General features: G+C 41.5%; 1 protein-coding gene and 1 pseudogene across 3 annotated transcripts in view; both read left to right on the forward strand.

Moving 5' to 3' along the window:
• Jarid2 (jumonji and AT-rich interaction domain containing 2) overlaps window positions 1-25,704 on the forward strand; it is a 229,312-nt gene that overhangs the window by 176,323 nt on the left and 27,285 nt on the right. For all 3 annotated transcript variants that reach the window (XM_090356506.1, XM_090356508.1, XM_090356507.1), the window contains one exon: window positions 10,441-10,617. In XM_090356506.1, coding sequence (XP_090212632.1) covers window positions 10,441-10,617 — 177 coding nt within the window. The remainder of the gene's footprint in view (window positions 1-10,440; window positions 10,618-25,704) is intronic.
• LOC150048519 (peptidyl-prolyl cis-trans isomerase A pseudogene) lies at window positions 11,060-23,140 on the forward strand (annotated as a pseudogene).

Consider the following 25,704-nt stretch of genomic DNA (forward strand, 5'->3'; position numbering starts at 1 on the left):
TCAAGGCTAGTGCTCTACTACTTTGAACTGCTCTACTTCCAGTTTTTGAGTGGTGATAATAGTTGTAATAGTGATAATAGAGGACTTTTCTGCCTGGGCTAGCTTTGAACCATGATCCTCAGATCTCAGCCTCCTGAGTAAATAGAATTACAAGTATGAGCGCACAGTACCCAACTTTAATATACACTTTAATAATTCTCTTAAATTTTATGTTCAGAAAAAGTTAAACTTTTTGTGGGGAGGAGGTAGAGGGAGTTATAAAAATACCTCATTTTTCTTGGGAATACCAATAGAAAAAGAATTAAAATAGCCTCGTTTTCCCAGAGCTGACCATTGTTACCTGTCTTCTTTGTGAGTATTTGCTAATCAAGCCTTTTGTGTGCATATGTAATACTTGGTGGTATATTAATAACTGTTAGTTTTGCAGTAGCACATAAGTACTTGCCTATCATATTTAAGAGTTTACTACTGTTCTGTTTTGTAGCTGTCTCATAATTTCACATTTGTAACCCTTCTATTAACAGCTGATGATGCATATCTTCCAGGCTAAGATTCTGCTTAACATTTTCAGTTCTACATTTTGACTCCTTTTTTGGTACTGATTTCAAATCAATTGTACCCTTCCTGTCAGAGTCCCCAAATCCCATGCTGAACATGAAGAGTGACGGCAGACACTATTGGGGGAAAAGGTGATTTTCTAATAAGCTCATTACAGAAAACCTAGCTGCAGGAATGAGGCTTGATATTGTTTCTGGTTAAGGATTACAGGTCATTCATCTCTGGGCCACAGTTGATCATTTTTAGTAGTTACTGTGCTAGTTTGGAGAGAGCAAGTGGTGGAGTCATGGGAAGGATAATTTCTGGAATTCTGTAAACCTTGCTTGCTTGTCTGTCCCTGATGCTTCAAGAGGCCTGAACTATACCTTTTCCTAGAAATTTCTTAAAAGTGTCTTCAACAAAAATCTTAGGTTGAAGGTACCTATACTGTCAATACTGGGATTACTGCAGACATGTAGACAGATCAGCTAGTCATTCTGGGTTAAAAAGCTTTAGAAATTAAAAGAAAAATGTGTCTGAAGGCACTGAGACCCATCAGCCAAGTTTGGCAAGGCTCTTTGCTTTTCTACTTAATGTCATGCCCTAGAACTGCTCAAGGAAAGCAGGAGGGAATGAACATTGGAGCAGGGCCTGAAGTGTTTGCCTGCCTGCCGTGTATTTATTTTTAAATAACTGCTTTGAAAGGGTCCACATGTCTCTTGCCAGAGGCATAATTAGTATCTTCCTCTAGTATAGGCAGGGAAGGGTGTGTGTGTGTGTGTACGCGAGTGCACGCGCGCTGTGCACAGCGATTCGTACTGTCGTATTTTCTGTCACCAGTCTCGTTATTCTTAATGAGTTCTGTCGTCTTCTCTTTGTTCTGACTATAATTATTAAGAGATTTAAAAGAGCTTAATGCAGCAGAGCAATGGCAGGTTAAATGATTCTCTTATTTACATTTTTCTCTTTATGGGGCACTGCAAACGAGAAGGGATTCCCGAAGGGGCCTCTGAAACATTCATACTAACAACACAGTTCATTCTTAAGTCTATGGCTGTCATAGTTCAATGTCCTAGCTTGGTCCACTGCTGAAGGGGAGGGGGGGGCAGTGAGGCTTGGTGGCGAGGGTTTCTTGTACTAAGCCACACTGTCAGCCATTGTGAAGCAATGCGGTCTTAATTTTGGGACCACTGGCCTTTTGTTTCCACTGTCTTACCAAATCCTCCATGATCTGCTGTCATCCAGTTGCTAATTAATTCAGCTAACCTTTATTGAATCTCCTTTTGTTTTCTAGACACTCAGAAAACAGAGATTAGACACAGGAAAGCAGAATCAGGTGGTAGGTGAAATAGAGACTATGGTTAATAGATGTGCCAGGGTGTCAGATTAGGTAGGGGCCTGGGATGCCCGCAGAAATGAAGGGACTGGGATGTGATCTGGCTTTGGGAGTACATAAGATGTCTTTGGAAGGAGGGTAGGGGCTGGATGGAATTCTGCAGAAGCCTCTGACAGTGCACAGAATGCTGTGGGTTGGGCTGGGGCTATGGTTAGGGTTAGGGTTGGTTACTTGGCTGATCCTTGGTTCACGAAAGGAAGTTAGGATGTACGTTAAAGTCTGCAGTGCTGGGCTCTGTACTGGGCTACTGCTGAGGCTTTTCTAAGAAGACAGTTGAATAGACCTGGTAGGTTAGGAAGATTATCCTGGTAATAGGGAAAAGAGGGTCTTCTTAGGGAGCGCACTGGCTGAAGACTGGTAGATCTTGAGTGATGACTTAAATCCCTTTCAGCTTGAGTTTACTTTCCCATGCAATGGCTATTGCAAAGTACACTGTTGCTGCAGGTAAACAGATGCCAATGATTGCCAGAGGCAGTACCCAAATCCAATTATTTGCTGTTTCCCAATCAGTTTAACGGAGTTAATATTAAGGAGGATTAGATTGGAGATTTCCCTGGGAAAATTTAAAACACCCATGATGATACTCCAGGACAGTGACTGGCCTTATTGGCAAGGGGCACATATATTGATATATCACTGGCCTTAGAAACTGAGACTTGGAAATAGGACAAATGTGAAAGTTTGGAGGTGATTTGGAGGTCACAATGAAAGGGGATTAACCTGCTAGAAAGCAATTAAGTAATCTCCCAATTGCAAGGAATACCATGGTGCTAATAATGAACTTGGTTGAGTAAAATGGGAATCCTTTACATTATCTAAGCTCCTTAGGGAGGAAGGCAAGCTGTCACAGTGGCACACGGCCCTTTTGAGGTCCCTTCTGTGAGGTGTTGCATCTTAATATTTTTGCCTTGTAGAATGGTGAAAGTGAAATTATCCCTACCCTGGGGTTTTTGTGGTCACCTTGCCCTCTGCTTTCTCCAAATCAAAGCAGCCTTTCACTCTTCATAAGCTCCTCTTTTCCCTAGAGTCTCAGTTCTGCTGAGCATGTAATTTGTTTGCTAGGATAGTTTATCAGCTAGTAATGAAGAAATATGAAACCCTGGAATTCTTGAGATCTGAGAAGGAGAAGGATAGATCCCCCTTAATTGCTCTGTGACCTTGATCATTGAAGGGCGCCAAGATGTTGGCAGGGCCCCAGGCCAGCTGTCCACTGACCATCCCTGCTCTCCCATAAGATAGAACAGGCTCTCTTCCCGTCAGGAACTGATAGCCCCAGGTTACTTACACTTCTAAGAATCCTCTTTGGCCGTCACTCTCCTCAGTATTCAGGAGAGGTCCTTAGTATCTCCTGTGCTTTTTGAAATCCACTGCAAAGAATGATGGTGGAGGGGCTGGGAATAGCCTGGTGGTAGAGTGCTTGCCTACTATGCATGAAGCCGCCCTGGGTTTGATTCCTCATTAACACATAAACAGAAAAAGCCTAGAAAGTGTCACTGTGGCCCAAGTGGTAGAGTGCTAGCTTTGAGCAAAAAAGCTCAGGGACATTGCCCAGGCTCTGATTTCAATCCCCAGGACAGGCCAAAAAAAAAAAAAAGAAAGAAAGAAAGATTGGAGATGGAGATGAGAACTTGCTGGCAGACAACTGTTGTTGCATCTCCCAGCTTTTACTGAATTTCCTGATGTCTACGTCCTATGGGAAATCCGAGTGTTTCTGGGGATCTTGGAAAAACTTCATGGAAAAAAACATGCAGACTTTGTGGTCTGCTCAGCTTAAACTAATATGCTTGCTAGGTTGAACCCTGGTAATGTCTGCTGTGTGGTCTAATTTGTATACTCACACACCTGTGGAGTTTGAATGGATGTGTACGGTGTGTGTGTGTGTGTGTGTAAGTCACCCATGTAGAAGGACATTAAGAAAAGGTTGGTGGGTTCTGGCTTTTAATGACACATGTGCTAGGTGATCCTGAAATTCTGATGTTGTAAGGGTAGTGGTATCCACTAATTATTGCTGAGTCCCTTATGTTTGTGGTTGTGCAAGTAGAACTTGTGTCTTAAAGGAAATTTGGGATCAGACAAACAAGTAAAGGTATATTATTCATTTGGCCTATTGTCTGAGCTGTGTTCTGTGACCAGGAAGTTAATACTTCACCCATTATTCTCTGAAAAAGGATGTTTTCATGCCTAAAAGTTAACCTGTCACGTGACCCCACTCTTGCTTTTTCTAGCCACTGAAATTTTATAGTTCCACAGTCTCTCAGCACCTGATTTGTCTGCTTACCTGCCTGTCAGGAAAAGAAGACAGAAAACAGTATCTCCACTTTTATTTTCATAGCAGTGAGTTGGTTTTGAGGCCTCAGAATTGGTCTGCCTACTATTAGGATTAGTCTAATGATATGTTGCATAAGTACTTTTGTGCACATTATCTCACAACTTTTGGGGTCATAGCACTTGCTTGGGCTTGGCAAAAGTGTTTGTGCAGGCAGTGGACTAAAGACTGCCAGAACTGAAATTTCAGCCTAGAGCTTCGAGGGAAGAGCTTTACAGTGGAGTTCATTCCAGTGACTGACAGCTTTTTGGATGTGCATGAGACAGTTCCTTCCTTAGTAAGGGGTAGGGCCTCCCTTTTTGGCATGCTGTTCCTGTTAAATCCTGCTGCATGTATGTGGCTGGTGCCTGAGTTAGACTATTATTTTTTCTTTAGACATGGAGTAGTAGGTCTCTGCTGATGGAGATCAATACGTTACACTCTGATTATGAATCCCGTTAAAAAGGGGAAAAACACCACACAGAGGATCTGGATACAGCAAGTAACTTTTAAGTGGTTGTTGGAACATTCTATGGAGAATTCTCCCCTGGAAGTCATACTTGGAAGGGCCAGGGAGTTAGGTATGCTATTACATTGTGCTCTGTGGTCTTTTGGGGGAACTTGGAGTTCATGTGTGTGAGTGAATGTGAAGATGCAGACATATAGTAGTTTGTTTTGACCCATTGGGTTTTTGGAAGGGTGTCTGGCACATATGGAGTTATGGGTACCTGAAGATAGTGGTGGTTGCTGTATTATAATAGTTTTTCCAGTTTCTTATATTGGAGTGCTCTCCTTCAAACTCAGGAAATTAGTCTATTCCTCTACTCACACCTCAGGCCCTGCTAGTTCCTTTCCTTTGAACTTTCGTTATATTTACATGATAACCAGGGCTGATTTTTTCATTTGTTTGTGAATTCCACGGTTGAATCATGAGAAATTCCAACTCTATAGACTACTTTCTTGTTAATTGAGTCAAACACCAGAATTTGACTCTCCTGTTGAATGCCTGGGTATAAGGGAATCCCTTTAGGGTCTTTCCTAAACCATCCCAGCCATGTTTGGCTTGCTGAGATTAAAAAGAACTAGCCAAGGAAGGAAAGATAATGGGAAGGATGGCTTGCTGTATACATAATTTATAGAAAAGAACCCTACTTTATAGAAACCACAACCCAAATTAGAAGAAAACAAGCTTTTGGATTAAAATGATTTCTGTTGTGGTTGTAGCATACCACAGTTTGATTTTTGTCCAGATGAAAACATTTGCTTTGCACTTCAGTAAATATTGTGGTCACATTGCCAGCTAATTTTGAGAAGTAATGAAATTCGGCTTTGGCAAAGCGCAGACGCATTTCGTACTCTTGATTTCTCTTATCTCATCCAAGTTCAGTTTTTTTCCTTTTCTAAAAAAAATTTCTACACTTTTGCTAATGCATTTGAATGATGAGGAGGGAAATTATGCCTGTAATTTTAATAGAAAACTATCTGTGTCACACCATAAGACCTCCTTCTCACCACTAGGATTCACTTTTCATTAGTTAACTACATTAAAATAGCAGTGCTCATACAGGAGAGGGAGAGAGATGCTGTATCCTATGTGGAAAGTTAGACTTTCTCACTTAATTGACTTTGTGAAGAGGGCTTATTTACATAGAGGGACCACCCTGGGAACATGAAGCCATGACTCAAACTAGCCTTGTTGCCACCAGCTCTGTTGCTGTTGCACAGTAAGCTGTGCTTGAGCTCTGTTGTGCAAAGGAATTTGATCTCTTTTCTCAAGAGAGTTTTCTAGTTATTAATCACCTGATTCCCAGTCCTCTGAACTTTTCATCCTTATTTGTGACTCCATTTTCATCCTCCTGAATCTTTTTGAATCTTTTCTGACATTTGGAATAGTGAGGATTCCTCAATAAAATTTTAAGATATGATGCTGACTTTGATGTGCCAGGATCTATAATGGGGAAATTGTGAACACACACACACACACACACACACACACACACACACACACACACACACTGTAATTTAACTTTGTAGTGACTCAGCATTGATGCTTGATTCTGTGGCATGCAGGCTGTCTTTCGTAGTAATGTTAAATAGTCCGACTGCTCTTGTACTTGGAGGGGTTTTGCCTTTTGTTTTTGTTTTGTTTCTAGTAGGTTTTTCTTTTCCTCTGTATTTGTAACTTATATAATCAAGGGCATGTCTGCCTTTGTTACCTATATCAATTTGACTAATAAGGTTAATGAAATATCCAGATAGGAGTGTCCTGGACATGTGTACCACCCGCATGTTAATACCATGAAGAGTAAATGAACAAGCAGTGGCTTTTGAAGGAAGATGCCTGTAGATAGGCCACATCGAGCTCAGTGCGACAGTGTTGGCCTTAGGGATACTTGTTAAAGGGGAGAATAGGCACAAGTTTGAACTAAGGGTACCATCTCCCATATGGTGAATTGACCTTTTCACTTGAGCCACAACTCTAACTCTACTTCTGGATTCTTTGGTAGTTAATGGGTGATAAAGAGTTCCACCTACTTTCTTGTCCGAGTTGACCTTAAATTATGATCTCCTAAGTAGGATTACAGATGTGAGTCACCAGCACCAACCTCAGAATCACTTGGTTTTTTTTGGGGGGGGTTGTTGTGGGGCAAAGTCTGGGCCTGGGAGCTGCTCTACGTGAGCTCTTCAGCCCAAGGCTAGCACTCTACCACTGCTCCACAGTGCCACTTACCAGAATCGCATTTTGAGATCAAGACAAAACTACTTTTTTTCCTCCAGAGTACCTATAATTAAAGGAAAATAATCATGTCCTTTGGCATTTCTGACCATATTGGTGGATTGATTTGAGAGTGTATTTCCTTCTTCCCCTTTATTTTCTGAGTTCTGTTAGCCTCTGGCTTTCTGGGAGTTGTTAGAACAAATAAATGTATTTATAAGATTCATTGCTTTCTCGTTTTGTTGATGTTGCCTGATATACTTGACTAAGATTTGGATATGTCTTAATTATATTCCCCTCAAAGGATAATGTGACTGGAGGCGTTGTCTCCTAGATTGCCTTATTAGAAGTTGGTAGAACTTTTAAGAAATAGAATCTATTGTGAGGTCCTTAGATTTGGTGGGAGGCCCTTCCCTTAGAAAGCTCTTGTGTGGCCCTGTTGGCAGTTAATGCTATAGGAGGGTTTGTTACAAAAGGAGCAATATGAGCCCTAATCAAGTCTTTCTGCTTCCGACTCCCATTGATTATTCTTATGGGGCATTGGCCATGGGCTTATCACCCTAAGCCTGTACATACACTGTTTTAACACTGAACCTCCTAAACCATGAGCTAATTAATACAGCTTTATAAAGTAGGTTGTTATACCAACAAAAAATGATTGTAACAAAAAGCTGACCAACATATTCTTCTGTAGAATATTAATGACATCTGCTGAATACTGAACTGGGCACCCATATGTATTCTCTAGGTTAGTTATTTTAGAACATAGAAGTGATGTTCACCTCATTTTTTCAACATCTCTACTGTAAAGAATGCTTTGTGCTGCTTGTATTGGGCTTGAGTTTTACAAAATCTTTAACAAATTCTGCAAGTGCAAGTTAATTTGCTTATTTTCTTATGCTTTATGTAGATTTTTACTTGAAAAAAGTGAGGGGGGCTTTTCTATCAGATCTGTTGCAATATTTCCATATTACTGTCAGATGGTTTCTACTGCTCAGCTTAGTGCCTTTTCTGCTGAGGGGAAGAGGAGGATGTGGGAGGTGGGTGCTAGCTCTTGAAATGCATTCCTTAAACAACTCCCCCCACCCCTTCCTGAAACTGCTTCTCTTTAGCAAATGGCAGAGTTGGCTGCTGAAGGCATCTTAGGATCTATGCGCAGCTGTGCTGTTTCCCCCCCTCCCCCAGTCATGGGGCTTGAACTCAGGGCCAACACTGTCCTTGGGTTTTCTCAAGGCTAGTACTTTACCACTTTAGCCAAAGCACCACTTTCAGCTTTTTCTGCGTTTGTGGTACCAAGGAATGAAACCCAGGCTTCATGCATGTTAGGAAAGCACTCTATCACTAGGCCACATTCCCAGCCCTCTCCCTGTTGTTTTTAATTCTTACTCATCTTGGTTTCACCCACTAGTCAGTTCAGTCAGGTACAATACAGAAAGGGTGTGCTTTAAAAGAAATTCAGCTTGGTTATTTTGATACTTAAAAAATTGTGTGAGACATTATTTAAATGATTCGAGTATCAAGGTCTAGTTGTTGGTTTGTAGGAGTTAAAACATGCATACATGCACAAACACACACAACCAACTTCCTCCCAGCCCTCTATCTTTGTGTGCTGGAATGGATTGGACCTAGGACAAATAATCTAGCTATGAGGGTCCCTGCATTACCTGGGAATGTTACTTCCTAACTAAAAGCCTTCTGAGGAAGCTGGGAATGAATGATTCTGTCTCCTTTTAGTCTTGTGCTAATTGTAAGTCCATTTTGAACAAGAATCTCTCTCTCTCTCTGTCTATCTATCTATCTAACTATCTATCTATCCATCCATCCAGGCTACTGCCTACTCTTGAGCCAAGCTCCACTTCCTGTTTTCTAAAGGTTAATTGGAGATAAGAGTCTCAGGTCCTTTTGTGCCCGGGCTGGCTTTGAATCTTGATCCTCAGATCTCAGCATCCTGAGTAGCAAGGATTACAGGCAAGGGCCAGCATGCCTGGCTAAGAATATATTTTATTCCAGTGGAAATATGCTAGGTATTTCCCTCTCTCACCATTTTTTCTCCCCCTCCCCCCATTAACATTTTTTTTTAACTCTTTTGCTCTAAAATTCTTAAATGATTTTCTCCAAAGTCTGTGTCAAGTTTAAAAATCTTTCTGCTATACACTAGTGGCTCATAAGTGGGGCTTGGCTCAAGGATGGGCCTTGAGCTGAAGAGCTCAGGGACATTGCCCAGGCCCAGGGGGTACAGTAGTGGCCTTGAGCTAAAGAGCTCAGGGACAATGCTTAGGCCCAGAGTTCAAGCCCCATACCGACCAAAAAAATCTCCTTTTGGGACATGTGTTGGTTTAGTTGGCTGGGAGAAGAAGTATAACCGTTTGTTCTTCTGGTATTTTGTAATATCTCTGCTAGAAATACTTAATGGAGAAGATTTAAGGAAATTATCTTTTAGATTTTATTAGTCTCTAGTCCCAAAGAGTACGCCAATGAATTCATAAGAAAGAACTGTACTATAATTCTTAGCAATATTGACTATTATTGTGGTATTACTGTTCTGTATTAAGAACAGAAATTGGAACATTTAGCAGGGGGAGTTAGGACATAAAAGGAGTGAGGGATATGAGATATCTTATAAGTTAGGATGTACAGTAATTTATTTTAATAACTTTATATTCTGTTAGCCTAATCATAATCAGATTAGCTTATAAATACATAGAGTTTTTTGGGAGACTTCATTATCTACACTTATTATGAAAATACAGTGAAAGGAAGAGTAAAGTTTTCCCCCTGCTTTCATCTCTGTGATAGTAGACATTATAAATGATATGGTGGAGGAGCCAGGAGTTTGGCCTAGTGGTAGAGTGCATGCCTAGCATGCACAAAGACCCAGGCTCGTTTCCTCGGTACCACGTACATCGAAAAAGCAGGAAGTGGTACTGTGGCTCAAGTGGTAAGGTTCTAGCCTTGAGAAAACCTAAGGACAGTGTTCAGGTTCTGAGCTCAAGCCCAGGACTGGCAATCAATCAATCAGTCAATCAATCAATAGATGATGTGGTAGAAAATAAAACTAAGTTTAAATGCGTAAAGGGTAGTAACTAGTCTCTTCTTCAACAATATGGAGAGGTATTTTTATTTTACATGTGTTTTCACACACTTCAGTCTATGGTAGTGTTTCTGTTTTCTTTTTCTATTTGTTGTTGTTTTTCTCCAGAACTATGCAGATGAGATTTTTAAAATTTTGATGTTATGTTTGGTGAATGACATTATCCCCCGCTGGGGGATTTACTTGAAATCTGTTAAAAGGACACAGATGGAGTTGTACTTCCTGGGGGATATTTGAAAAATAAATTAAAAGTGGCAGCTGAGATGAATAGCTTTGTTTTTATGTTCTTGGCATGTATTTGGTTCCTAACACTGCAATGTCTCCATAGGGCTGTTTCTTCTCAAGGGGTGAATGTCAAGGCTGGTGTTTATAAGCTGTCTCTCCTAACCCTCCAGGTTCTCCTGCTCTACCCAACAGTATGGTATATTTTGGAAGCTCTCAGGACGAGGAGGATGTTGAGGAGGAAGATGATGAGACAGAAGATGTCAAAACAGCCACCAATAATGCTTCATCTTCATGCCAGTCAACCCCCAGGAAAGGAAAAACCCACAAACACGTTCACAATGGGCATGGTAAGTCCACCATTGAAGTTGGGTGAAGGAAAATAAAAGCCAGGCTTGGTGAGAGTGCTGGAAGAGATCATTTCCTGGAAAGACAAGACTAGGAAGCTCTGAACAACAGCAAAACTGTTTTCTGAGAACTTACAAATGCCAGACTTTGGCACTGATATTGTTAGGACAACACAGAACAGTTCAGGCCATTCTAGACAAGTACATATTTTGTGGAAATAAGATGAATGAATTTCCTAAGAACTCATAATGGTAGGTGAGTACTCTACCTATAGAGCAAACTCCCGGCCCTTAGAACTCATTCATAATGGGAAGCAGAAGAGGAAATGATAGTTTTTATGATAAAGAAGATTTGTGACCAACTTTTCTTGTGACTGTAGCAAGTGGATATAGTTTTAGGATTTATACTATTATACATGCCCCCTCCCCCTGTAGAGCCGCCACCATGAAGTGCTCAGGACCACATTCTTACGAAATGTGAGATCTGTCTCATGTATCCTGTCACTGAAAGTGACAAATTGTTATTGAGCCAAGGTTTCGAGCTCCAAACCATTCTGGTGTAAAGGTGAGTTTTGTGCTGGGTAGAGTCTAGACTGTGGTCATTGCATCACAACTCTTGGATCTGATGAACAGTGACATGGAACCAGTTCCACAGGCTACTACCTGGGAGAGCCTAGGTTTATAGTCTTTTACTGGCTTTAATATCCTTGGAATTTGAATAGTAACAGATTATTCCTTATGAAGCCAATGGAGGGAGGGAGTTGAACCCAGATTAGAGTTGCACAGAGCGTTTGGAATGCTCACTCAATTTCCTATGGCTTGGGAAGGAGGATGGCATATTGGAAAATAGAAGGTATCTTAGCCTTTAATGAAGACCCAAGTCTTCATATTTAGTCATTACTAGAAAGGCAGTACATAGTTAGTAGATAGTTAGCCATGCTGCATTCCTTATCTTGTGTCTTTTGTAACCACTTTCATATAGAGAAAATAGTGATACAAATAACTTGAACTCAGCAATTGAGGAGGTGGCTGAGGAGGGCCATTCTGGGGCTTGAACTCAGGGCCTAGGTCCTGTCTTTGAGCTTCTTTTGGTATTTGGTGCTGCGTGAACCACCAGCACCTGGCCTCAATAATTTATTAAAATAAGTATTGATGATACTTGGCAGTAAGTTCCCAGGTAATAGGCCCATCGCTGGAATGTTAAGGATATGTTCTTAAGGAGATTATTTCAAAGGAAAACATTTTTTATTGTTTGTGGTGGTGGTAGTTGTGGGGCTTAACCTCACTTAGAACCTGGTTGTTGTCCCTGAGCTTTCCTGCTCAAGGCTAGCACTCTACCACTTTGAGCCACACCTTCATGTGAAATTTTCTGGTGGTTAATTGGAGAGCAGAGTCTCCAGTTTTGAACTATGATCCTCACAGATCTCAGCCTCTTGAGCAGCTAAGAATATAGATGTGAGCCACCAGAGCCCAGCTAGGAATTTTGTCTTATTTTTGGTACTACTGTATCATCCAAAAGTTGTATAGTTAATAAGGTTCTTTGAAAATTAAATGGTCAGGTGTGGAATATTCTCATGCCAAAACTGTTCTTTCTCCAGCCATTTTGAAATAATTCAAATTATAATACCAAACTGCTATATATATATATATCTTACACACACATACTTTTGGTCTATTCAGTTTCCTTGACTGTCTTTATCACTCAGTTTCTAGGACCTTGATATCATACACCCTCCCTCCTCCTCTAGCTTTGAGTTACTGGTTAAGACATTTAGTTAGCTTTTCTGATTTTTCATTTATTCTTCTATGAATTCAGCAGGATGGGGTAAAACAGAACTCATTTGTTCCATTCACTGTTGAATTTCTGTCCTAACATTAAGAAATAATGGAGAGTGTCTCATAGAGCAGCTGGCAGATGAGTGCCATGTGTTCAGGGCAAATCACATTTCCAAGATTACCTGTTTAGGTGGGTAAAGGTCCTCGGTTAAAATTTCTGTCTTATAACGTATAGAAAAATCTCTGTCTGTCTGTCTGTCTGTCTGTCTGTCTGTCTGTCTGTCTGTCTCTCACTTTTGGGGGGTCATAGATAGAGCTTGTACTGGCCTGGGCACTGTCCCTGAGCTCTTCAGCTCAAGACTACCATCCTACCCTTGAGCTAAGCCCAACTTCCCCCTTTTTTCCCCTAAAGGTCCTTTTGTGCCTGGGCTGGCTTTGAACCTTGATCCTCAGATCTCAGCCTCCTGAGTAGCTAGGATTACAGGTGTGAGCCACCGCACCCAGCTAGGAAAATCTTGAAAGTAATAAACATAGGAAATTAGTAAACCTATTTCTGGGTGTGTCTGTGAGAGTGTTTCTAGAGAAGATTGGGGACAGGAGGGGGGTGTGTTTGTTTCCTACCTTCGTTGTGCACATTACCATCCCATAGTCTGGGGAAATGGCTGAAATAAAAGGGAGACAGACAATAAGCATAACTGTACATCCTGGGCTCCAAGATGTAAACTACCATACTCTACTGATTCATAGTAAATCTTTTCTCCTTTTAAGTTGCTTATGTCAGCAGTCTGCTGTAACATGGAGAAAACTTACAGAAATCCAAGACACAAGTTGTTTACATAAGGATCCTTGGAGTGGCCTGGATTTAATTCTTTCATTTTCCCCAAATTATAATACAGAGATGGTCACCATTTCTTCAGAACTGGCTCAGGAGTGAGGGCCCACATTGTTCAGATAGGTTTTCTTTCAGGAAGAGAGCATAATTCATGTGTAGCCAAGGTATTCCTCAGAATTGTTGGCTCTTACGCAAGAGAAAGTTGGTAAGAGCAAGTTGCTTTTTTACCTTGACTTCTCCATTGTCCTTGTCGGATTGGTACACTTCCCTTTCTTTGTAGGCAGGCGATCTCTACTTGGATCAGGAAATCCAGTAACATCTGCACGCTCCCAGAGGGACCAGTGCCACTGTGATATGGGAGGGGAAAGTTACACACAGAAAATGTGGTAGACAACAAAATTACTTCATGGCTGGGCTATCTTCAGCCAAAATTGCTTGAGAGTAGTTTTGTTTTTAATGTGTTATTTATTGGGCCATCTACCATCTAGAGCCCCAAACAGATAGTGGTGTCCTGATTTATTTATTTGATTCTCCTCAAACTGGAAGGCTGGCGCTCAATCTCTCTCTCTCTCTCTCTCTCTCTCTCTCTCTCTCTCTCTCTCTCTCTCTCTCTCTCTCTCTCTCTCTCTCCTCCCTCTCTGTCTCTCTCTCTCCCTCTCCCTCTCCCTCCCCCTCTCCCTCTTTCTCTCTCTCTCCTCTCTCTCTCCCCTCTTTCTCTCTCTCTCTTTCTCTCTCTTTTTCTTTACTCTCTCTTTCTTTCCTTCCTTCCTTCCTTCCTTCCTTCCTTCCTTCCTTCCTTCCTTCCTTCCTTCCTCCCTCCCTCCCTCCCTCCCTCCCTCCCTCCCTCCCTCCCTTCCTTCCTTCCTTCCTTCCTTCCCTCCCTCCTTCCTTTCTTTCTTTCTTTCCGCCAGTCCTAAGGCTCAAATTCTAGCCTTAGGTGTTATCCCTGAGCTCCTTTTTGTTCAGCACTAGTGCCTTACCACTTGAGTGCTGCTTTCAGCTTTTCCTGTTATAATAATTTGACCTAAGAATATCATGAACTTTTCTGACTGGGCTAGCTTCTGTTTGTGAGCCTCAGATCTCAGACTCCTGAGTAGCTAGGATTTCAGGCCTGAACCACCGGCTCAGATTGAGTTCTTAAATAGAGCACAGGACACCTGGCCTGTCCAGGAATTTGACTGGTGAAAACATACCTTCTATGACTCTACTCACAATGTCTTAGACATCTTCTGTGTGACTGCACTCTTTTAAGAGTAGGAACTTAGGTCTCTTAACCCCTGAGAAAGCCAGGCCTATACAGACAGAATCTTAATTAGTTTTACAGATGTCACCTAACATATCCATATTCTCACCAAACATCCTAATGGAGTGGATTTGCTTAAGATGCAGTCCAAGTTAGTTTAGACTGTGTATCACCAAAGGTTTTAGCCTTAGGTTCCAACCCAAGGGTTACAGTAATGATGCCTCCAGCCACTTTGATAGCTCATCAAAGTTTCTAAAATAATCCTCCATATATAGAACTTCAAATGATCCTGACTACAGCACCCTTAGGTAATTGCTGTATGGAAACAAAACAGCATAATCAAAATACTGTCTTGTGTGTATATATTTATTATTTTTTGCCTGCCCTGGGGCTTGAACTCAGGGTCTGGGCACTGTCCTTGGACACTTTTTGCTAACACTCTACCACTTGAGGCAGAGTGCCACGTCTGGCTTTTTCTGTGTATGTGGTTCCAAGGAATTAAACCCAGGGCTTCATGCATGCTAGGCTAGCACATTACCACTAGAACACACTCCCAGCCTTTGTGTGTATTTATAGTACAAATTGATATTTAAAATTATTTAGATTTTGAAAAGTGCTCCTAATGAGTTATTTTTCCCCCCAGTGGGGTAAGTGATAGATGAGAGGAATTAATAAATGAGTTTGGAATGAATCAGGCCTTAGCTTTTCTTCTCTGTTATCATTTTGGTGAGCTCTTCGTACGTTCACACAAGAGTTCTTCGTGAATGCTCGCATTCTTTCCTCCCTCCCCTCCCCCCTCTTTCTAAGGGTATTTCCTTTATGAGTTTCATTGCTTAATGAAAATTGGGCAGAATGGAAGAGATTATTTTTCCTTTTTGTTTTGTGCAGATCTTTTTCTAAAGAGGGAAGGATATTTCTCAGAAGACTTTTTAAACAACATGTCATCGGACTCCCAGCTGGAATGATTTAATTGCTTTTGGATTCACACTGGGGGCAAGTTGTCTAAGGGCCAGAAAGCAATCATTTGGATGAGTTTATGCTTTGTGGTTGCCTTCAAGGTGCATGTGTCCTGTCTTTGCATTGGTGGAGGGGACTGTATATATTACCATGGCTAGGGTTGCATTTGCAGGGACAAATGCTTTTCCTCTCATTGCTGTTTCCTTTTCACCTTCTTTTAACCTCTGACAGCTAGCATTCCCCCCTCCCTGCCCCCCATGGAACAAGTGACTATTCCAAAAAAGTTGGAATGTGGGATGTAACTGTCTTTGAAGAGCAGTAATACATATAGTCAGATTATAAAATCTTCCTCACCACTTACCTCCTTGGACATTTGAGACAATGTTTGTTAGAGGCCCCTTGGCATAATAATTAGAGCATATTTCAGAGAACAAACCACTGCCAGCTGCAACCTTAGGAAAAGTTTCTATATGTGTCCTTCCTTCCTTCCTTCCTTCCTTCCTTCCTTCCTTCCTTCCTTCCTTCCTTCCTTCCTTCCTTCCTTCCTTCCCTCGCTGCTGCTGCTCCTCCTCCTCCTCCTCCTCCTCCTCCTCCTCCTCCTCCTCCTCTTCTCCCCCTCCTCTTCTCCCCCTCCTCTTCTCCCCCTCCCTCCCTCCCTCCCTCCCTCCCTCCCTCCCTCCCTCCCTCCCTCCCTCCCTCCCTCCCTCCCTCCCTCCATATCCCTCTCTCTCACTTTTTACAAAGGATCCTTTTTATAGGTTTTGGTGAGAATGAAATGCGTAAATATAGGTCAGTACACCTTGTATCTGAAAAGTGGTGTATCTCAGCTACTGTCATTAACACATGAGATTATAATAAAAAACCAGAGAGTTTCAGAAGGCTCCTATGTCCCAAATGTCTGGCATATGCTGTGGATTTATCACAAAGTGCTCAGTGAACAGTGTCAGTGGTTGATCTCCATTAATTGTTCTCTGTATAATGAACTCAGTTTTTACTTGTTGTCCCGTAGTATTTGTTCTGCTCATCGTATGAACACCTCTGACACACATGCGCACGTGCGCGCGCACACACACACACACGTGCGCGCACACACACACACACTTTTAGGGTAGCTGTTTTTGTGACAGTCAGCTTGCAGATTCATGGGGGGTGACAGAGCAGCTTCTGGTTCTAGTACCTCCTCCTCCTTGCTAGGCCAGTTACTTACTCTTTTGGAACCTCAGTTTCCCCTTTATAAACACCTTTCTCAGAAAGCCTCTATAGAGTTTGGAAGGAGTGGAAGGCTTCTTTCGGGGGGGGGGGGGTGTCAATTTTATATTGTGGCAATAGTTCACCACTGTGAATATGCCTAAATCAATTGAGTTGTGAAGTTTCAGTGTGAGAGTTAGTTATGTGGTTATGAAATACAGCTTATCAAGACATGAAAAAGGAAAACAGCTTCTTGGGACCAAATGAAGTTGTTGTTTTGTTGGTGTGTATGTTTGTGTCAGGGCCTGGGGGCTGCCCCTGAGCTTTTTTTTGTTCAGGGCTAGTGCTCTACCATTGAACCATAACTCCACTTCTGGTATTTTGCTTGTTAATTGGAGATAGCCACTTTAGCTTCCTGCCTATGTTAGCTATGAACCACAGTCCTCAAATCTCAGCCTCCTAGGAGTAGCTAGGATTATAATCCTAGCCTGATGTATTCTTAAATAAGTAAAAGGTAGCTGACTACCTACCCTTTAAAAGAACCCTTGCAATTCTATCCAAATTCAATGGAATGGATTTGGTTTTCTGGATCTATTGTAAAATTTCCTGTGTTCAACTGCCTGGTCTATGTTTATAGTGTATGTTATACATTGGGTTGATGGTCACCCAAGTGTAAGTGTTCAGTATTTACTTATTTTAGCTAAATTTATCTAGCATGTCTTGAGAATATCAGCCAGTCAGCAACTTTTCTCTGTTCCCAGAACCACTATAAAATGTGCATGTGGACGTTATGAGAGTTGTTACCTGGATAAAGAAAGATTAGGTGGAAGTGCATGAGGCCATGAGAAGTACAGCTTCAAGGTATTTATTTCTTTAGCCTTGAAGATAGGAAGTCAAAAGATTTCTGTATTTCCCTTGTTTTTCTTATATTTGTGTTTTACCTGTTATTTGTATATTTTTTTCTCCCCTGTTTTTCTTTGATATATTTTTAAAAATTGGCCTTGCGGTGTACAATTTATATGTTCATTGTGCTTTACACACATTTTAACCATGTCTCTCACTTTGCTATAGATTCCTTATTCACATTAAAAGATGAACTAGCATTCTTATTTATTTGCATTACCTATGTTGGCTCATAGTAAAGATAGTCCTAGGACTTGAAATCAGGGCCTGGGCACTGTGCCTGAGCTTTTTGTTCAAGGCTAGCACTCTGCCACTTGAGCTATAGCTCCATTTCCAGTGTTTTGGTGGTTAAGTGGAGTTGGCTTGGAACTGAGATCCTCAGATCTCATCATCCTGAGCAGCTAGGATTACAGGTGTGAGCCTGTAATCAGCTCTGATCCCCCCCCCCCCCCTTTTGGTCTGTCGTGGGACTTGAACTCTGGTCCTGGACACTGTCCCTGAACTCTTCAGCTCAAGGCTACTGCCCTACCCATTGAGCTACAGTACCACATCTGGTTTTCTTGTGGTTAATTGGAGATAAGAGTCTCATGGACTTTAGTTCCCTGGGCTGGCTTTGAACCATGATCCTCAGATCTCAGCCTCCCAAATAGCCAGGATTTCAGGTGTGATCCACCTTGCCTGGCTTCTGATTTTCTTTTGAATGTAGGATTTTGTAAAACTTGTATTGCGGAAGCACAATTCTTCCAGTAGACATTTCCTCCTCCCCTTTCTTCTGTGGATAAAGCACAAGTGATAAAGCATGGGAAAACCCATGGGACAAGCTTTCCTCCTGTGGTTAGTTCCGAAATGCTAAAAAACACAAACCAAGTGTTAGTCCAGGGCACATCAGGAGATCAATATTTTCCTGGGTGCCTCTGAAGGCCATTAGGGCTACAGAGCCATTTTTCAGTTCTTTCTGATTTATAGTCTGTTAACCTACCCTTTGTATTCTTTATATTCTCAGAAAGGCCTTAACTGCCTTTTAAACTTTAATGTTATTACACAATCAGGAACATAGTTCAGAAGCATGTTTAAATGGCAAAAATATCCATGTCTTTTCGTTATTAATATTTTTGTCACTGCATATTATATGTTCACAGTTTTTTTTTATCACATGGTTTGGAATTATGATATGTGAGCCCCTGTCTGAAAAAGTGTTTAATTCTGTAGAAGAGGAAGAAAATGCAAGTGGCTTAAAAAAATTCATTGACGCCAGAAGTGGTGGCTCACAGCTGTAATCCTAGCTACTTGGGAGGCTGAGAGCTGAGGATGGCGATTTAAAGCCCAGGCACTAAAGACTGTGAGACTCTTATCTCCAGTTAACCACTAGAAAACTGGAAGTGGCTCTGTGGCTGGATGGGTAGAGTGTTAGCTTTAGCTTTGAGCTAAAGAGCTTAGGGACAACACCCAGGCCCAGGGGTAGGGTGATAGCCTAGAACTCAAGAGCTCAGGGACAGTGCCCAGGCCCAGAGTCTAAGCCCCATTACTGACCCCCCCAAAAAAATTCATTGACATTTTTCTTCCCTGTTTTATTAATTATAATTTGGGTAAGAGAGATTAGAATGGGTAAAATTGCAGAAGGTGTGTTTTTTTTTTTTTTTTTTTTTTTGGATGGGTTATGAGGCTTGAACATGGCCGGGGCCCTGTCTTTGAGCTCTTCAGCTTAAGGCTACTGCCCTGCCCTTGAGTCAAGTCCCACTTCCCATTTTCTAGAGGTTAATTGGAGATAAGAGTCTCAGGTCCTTTTGTGCCCAGGCTGGCTTTGAACCTTGATCCTCAGATCTCAGCTTCCTGAGTAGCTAGGATTTCAGGTGTGAGCCGCTGTGCACAGTTGCACAAGTGTTTTTTACAAACAAGAAAAACCAGCAGAAGTTGATTTGGCTGCTGGGGCTGTGTGCTCAGAGCTCGTTCCCTGTTCCATCTGTAAGTTCCATTGGATGTTGGTTTCCCCATACAAGTGAGCCACTTCCTAGCTGGGAGAAAATAATGGAGCTTCTGTGCACCTGAGCTGTGTCATTTCATCTCTCCCTGTTTTACACGTGCTCTCTGTCGCTGAGTTACTGAGCTGTTTTGGCCCAGGGCAAACCAGGCTACAGCACTCAACATGCTGCAGTAAAAATCCTTTTTGAACTGTTGGCACAGATTGGCAGACATTCCATTGTTTTCAGACAATAGTGACTCAAAAGTTGAACTGGCTCCAGGGAGCAAGCACAAGCTTTTGTACAGTAACAGAGCTTTAATGGCAGCCAATTGACAGTAGTCTGTGCCTTGCCCAAGTTGGGATGCCTTGTAATAACATGAAGCTTACATTTACATATCTGGCTCATTATCAGAAGCTTGTGGATCTCTTTTCCTTCCTACCTTACATTTCTTCTTCAGTTACATTGATTTGGAAGTTTTAATCTTGGGGCATTTATTATTTTCTTTCCTTTGTTTCCTACAAGCAGGCCTAGCTTTCTGGAATAGCTCTGGCCCTATTTGTCTTTGTAGGAGGTCAGGGCTTTAGAATCTGTCAGCTCACGCCCAACAGAGCAATTTCAGAATCTGGAGTAACTTTTTTCAGACATTAAGAACTCCTTTAAAAACAACAACAACAACAACAAAAACCCTGCTTACCTAATTTTAAAAAACCAGGACTGCCTCTTGGAGCTCTTCTGGTTATGTCAGGAGCTCTGAGCAAGTGGCAAATAGAGACCCCCACTGCCCCCCTCCAAGAATTATTTCTTTTTTAAACGTGGGGAAGTCTGGTATTTAAAGGCTACAGGAGCCTTTAAAGCTGTCACAATTTTTATATTGGCAACTCTTTTCTCAGAAGAACTCAAGTTTTCTACACTTGATGTGAAAAGCTTCAACTGGTCCTAGAAAATAGATAAGGGGAGGTAGCTGTTTATTCTCCAAGGATTCGACCATAGATGTGATTGTGATTTGGAAAACTAGAAATCAAAATCTAGAGCCTGGGAAACCTTTTCATGAAGTGTAGCTTTCATGAAGTGGCTGCGGTAAAGAATAACTTTTTAGAGCAACTTCTCTTACTGGTTTCTTATACATTCTCCATGAGGAGTGAAAAAGCTTCATAGTTTTAGGGATGAACTAATGCTAAATAGAAATACCAGCCTTTGAATTTAAAGATTTTGCTTGTTATGGTATGAAAACACTTGTCTATAGACCCTTTAACTTTCCGAGTATGTGTGTACAAATCAATATATCTGTCCCTGTTCATTATTGTAAAGCTTATTTGTATCTGGGTACAATACAACTTCCTAATATGGTTCAGAGTGGTGAATGCTTAAAGAAACTAGTCCAATTATTCCTTTTAATTGGGGACAGTGTGTGGAGAAAGTCTATACATTGAAGTCTTTCTGTCTCATGTTCACAGGGTTTTTAGTCTTTCCCTGTGAGAGTGAGTGTTCTCCCCCTTTTCTCCCTTTCTTGAAAATCTTACAAATTAATACAAAAGATAATTACTTGGAGGGCTAAAACTGGCAAGTTCCCACGACACTTAAAATTAATGAGCTGTAGAGTACAAAATATACCTTGTCTGTGGCTCTATCGTCTTTGCTCATTCCTTCCCTCCCCTCTTTCTTCCCATTTAACACATGATTTGACTTTTTGGCTCTGTTTGCCATTGGGTATATTGCTGCTATAAAATAGCAAGATGGTTACAGAAAGTGCATTCATTGAAAACCCATCTCTTTGTTTAAGCTAATTTGATTTCGTTTTACATTTCTGTAAATTTGAAAACTTACCCCTTTTGCCAAACTATCTTTTTTATTAGCATATATTAATTGTTCAAAGTTATATAAGGTACTTTGATCAAATTCACCCCTATACTCTTTTTCTTTCCTTACCTCCTTTAAACATGTTTTTTAAAAATCAAATTTCTCATACTGTTTTCATACATTCATATAAAGCACTCATTCACCCTTCCCTTTCTCATGGGTTACCACTCAGAGGCAGTCTGTTTTATAATATGCCATCTGTGTGTGTATATCCCCCTCCCTCCCACCCCCGCTTCGTGAGAGTTGTACTGTGGGCCTGGGTGCTATCCCTGAGCTCTTCAGCTCAAGGCTTGTACTCTACCACTTGAGCCACAGCACCACTTCTGGGGCTCTGGTGGTTAATTGGAGATAAAAATCTGACGGGCTTTCCTGCCTGGGCTGCTTTGAACCTTGATCCTCAGATCTCAGCCTCCTGAGAAGCTAGGTTTACACCAGTGCCAGGCTCATTTTTGTTTTGTTTGTTTTGTTGTTGTTTTTTAAGGTCTGGTTGTCTTTCTCAGTTTGGCATTTACTTTTCAAGATGTTGTTTAGCAGGCGTGGTACTATACAGTTCTTGTACCTCACCCCCAGATAGTGCTTTCTAGTACTTCTTCCTGAGGACGTGGCAGCTGCTTAGTCCTCTAAGACAAGCATCCATTTTAAATAGAGAAAATGCTGGTTAAACATCTGTTCTGTCCAGGTCGCAAAGCTCTCTGGAGTCATTTGTGAAGGCATGTGGGAAGGCATGGAAGCTGGTGCTTAACCACTGAGTGCTTCCTGCTAATCTTACTGGGGTTTGGGCAGATAAGCAGACCAAGGTCAAATAGCCAGGGTCAAATTCAGGTTGCTTCATCCCAAGACCAGCTCTTTCAGAGTTAGGCACTCTGATGACTATACAGGGAGCTGACAGGCAGCATGGCTGCAGACTTGCTTGGGAAAGAAAGGCAGCTCAACAATGTTTTCAGCCATTTAGTCACAGGACCCCTTTCCAGTCACAGAAAAGAATTGAGGGTGGAGAATACCATTTCAAAAACAAAAGCAAAACCTTTGGTTGTGTTTATCAGTATCTACCATATTAAGGATTAAAATAGAAGAAATTAGCACTGTTGGTGAGGGATTGGGATCTTGGTTGTGTCAACATAAATGGCATTTAAGTGAAAATGACCATATCCTGAAACCCAAAAGTTACGTGATGGGCAGACTTGTGTTGTTTCAAAGTTTTGCTAATTCCTCAACCTCTGTCTTAATAGAAAGTTGCCAGATTATATTTGTGTTCTGCATTCAGTTATAGATAATAGTTTTAGGACTTTGCAAATTTCGCTGTTGCTTCTAGTTACCAGCTACCAGCCGTGGTCAACCCCACTGTGTTCTTCCACATTGCTGCCGACAGCAAGCCCTTGGGCTATGTCTGCTTCGAGCTATTTGCAGACAAAGTTCCAAAAACAGAAAATTTTCATGCTCTAAGCACTGGAGAAAAAAGATTTGGGTTCCTGCTTTCACAGGATCATCCCAGGATTCATGTGCCAGGGTGGTGACTTCACATGCCATAATGGCACTGGTGGAAAAGCCCATCTACAGAGAGAAATTTGAGGATGAGACTTTCATCCTAAAGCACACAGGTCCTGGCATCTTGTTCATGGCGAATTCTGGACCAAACACAAATGGCTCCCCATTTTTCATCTGCACTGTCAAGACTGGTTGGATGGTAAGCATGTGGTCTATGGGAAGGTGAGAGAGGGTATGGAAGTTGTGGAAGCCATGCAGGGCTTTGGGTCTGGGAATGGCAAGACCAGCAGGAAGGTCACCGTTACCGACTGCAGACAACTCTAATAGATTTGACTTGGTTTGTCTTAACTGTCAGACCATTCCTTCTGTAGCTCAGGCAAGCACCCTTCCACCCCACCTGTTCGCAATATCTTGTACTCTTTGTGCTCTCATTGCAGTTCTTTTGGTTCCGTGTTTTCCTTACCCCCCTCCCAAATCTAGCTGGATTGCAGAGTTAAGTTTATGATTGTGAATATGACATAATTGAAGAACATTGGTGTTGGACAAATCTTTGTCATTGGACAAAGAGGTGCCTTTTTTGCAGATATTTGCTTTTGATTCCTCACCCAGACTTGACACTTCCAGGTTAATTTATTTGTGTGAGCATGTGCCCTACTCCTGTGACTTAAAACTCAGGGCATAGATGACATTCTTGACCTTTGTTTGCTCCAGACCAGCACTTGAGCCACAGCTGCACTTTGGCTCTTTGGTTGTTAATTGGAGATTTGAGTGTCATAGGCTTTACTTGAACTGCAACCCTCAGATCTCAGACTCCTGAGTCTCAGCTACAACTACTGCACATTGTTAATTTCATAAAATTGTAATGGGAATCTGAATTCTTACCAGTGATCTTTTTGTTCTCTTTTACATTAAGGCTATTGGTTTATGCTCACTTTCCATGGATCTCTTACCTATACACTTTAAAAAAAAAACTTTATATCTGTCACTTTAGAATGATGGCTTGTCGAGTTTAAGGTACATTTTCCAGTTATCAGCACATTTCATCAGAAACTCCTTTATTTCTTCTGCTCTGACAGAAAAAACTGGAATATTAAGTGACAAAGTCACATCATGATGGTAGACAGGTTTCCCAAAATCTTAATTTTTGGCCCAAGAATGGGCTCTGTCATTGCCAGCAGAACTAGGCTGTAGTTCAGTGGTTAGAGCATTTGCCAAATACTTAATGGATCCTGGGTTTGTACAGTAAAAAATATTAGTGGCTTGTCTTGGGAGTCTGAGTTTATTATATTTGGGGGGGGAGGGAATGGCTACTAAATAGTTGTCATAAACTATGGTTTTGTCCCAAACCAAAAAAAAAAAAAAGAGAAAGCATTCCATGGCTTACATCTTACACAGTCACATGGTACTTTTTCCTGAAGGTGACCTCCATACTTGAGTTTCCTGGAGAAATGCTTCATCCACAAAGTTTGTGCTTACATCACAGGCCAAGTCGTGCAGTTTGTATTGCTAGATCGAAGGGGGAAGTGGGGTCCATCTGTGCTGGTGACTTGTGTTTCCTAGCTCTTCCTCTCCCTTTGTTTTGTACCATCAGGGCCCATGTGAACCCATCGAGGTCATACCTGGTGTGTTAGCTTTACTTACTGGATATGCTGCAGGTGTTTCAGCACCCTTAACCTACTTGACAGCTGTTGGTCTCACAGCACTTAGACTCACCTTGGGCTTAGGGGCTGTGGGATATTGTTTTAACAGTTTATTTCCGTGTGCTTTGAACAAGCATTCCTCCTTCTCCCATGCATGGTGGCACTGAATGTCCTAGCAGGACAATAGTGACTCTGCTGGACGTTCTCCAGATCCCATTGAGGGGCTGGCAGTAGCGGATCTGACAGTTGTCAATGTGGTAATTGACTCAGTATGTTAATGACTGTAGAAAGTTCAAGGTTTTGATGATTCTTGGTTCTCCATCAGCAGGCTGGGCTAGGAAACCAAGACATGATAGGTAATGCAGTAATCTAGGAAGACTCTTTCACATGTACTCCCAGATGTGGTGTACCTGCCAATTCAGGAACTTCTATGACACATTTTACTTGCAGTAGCATAGTTTGTCTGCAAAAGGGAACACTGAGGATGAAATCGCATGTCTACATGTAGACAGCAGGGCTATGAACAGAACTGCAAATAGCACTATTATAAGGGGGTAAACGCCATAAAAGAATTATTTTTTAACTAATAAGAGAAGTAACTATAGAGCAGGCCACACCAGAAATGTGAATAAAGTGGGAATAAAGATAGAAGTTTAGAACATCAAAAACAAACAACTATTCCCCATGCCATCTTTCAATAAAGGAGTTGTGTTCACCTCAGAAAATTGGTTGCCAAGATTCGCCTAGATACGTATACCATGCTAGATTTTTAATCACTCTGAAGTGTGACTTCTTATGGATGTTACTTTTAATTTGTCTTGAGCAGGCACACAGATACTGCCAGCTTGAGGGTATGATTGATGATTTCTGACAATGGCTAGTTGCTTACATGTAGAATAAATACAGCCATCTGAAGCTCTCCATTTTCTTTGCCTCATAATATTTAGTTAAATCTGAACAACAGCAGATGTGGTGGCATTACTGTGCCTGTATTCCTAGAAAGTGCAGGCAGGACGATAGCATGTTTGAGACCAGCCTGGGCAACATGGCCAGTTTCAGCCCAGTCTAGATTGCATGTGGATTTTTAAAAACAAAGACCAAAACAGAAACTTTATTTTATTTTTTTGCCAGTCCTGGCTTGAACTTGGAGCTTGAGCACTGTCCTTGGGCTTTTGTAAAGCTAGAGCTCTACCACTATGAGCCACAACATTGTTTCTAGCTTTTTCTATATATGCAGTACTGGGAATT

The sequence above is a fragment of the Megascapheus bottae genome, chromosome 22, assembly GCF_031878675.1.
Source record: "Megascapheus bottae isolate mThoBot1 chromosome 22, mThoBot2.hap1, whole genome shotgun sequence".
Lineage (NCBI taxonomy): Eukaryota > Metazoa > Chordata > Mammalia > Rodentia > Geomyidae > Megascapheus > Megascapheus bottae.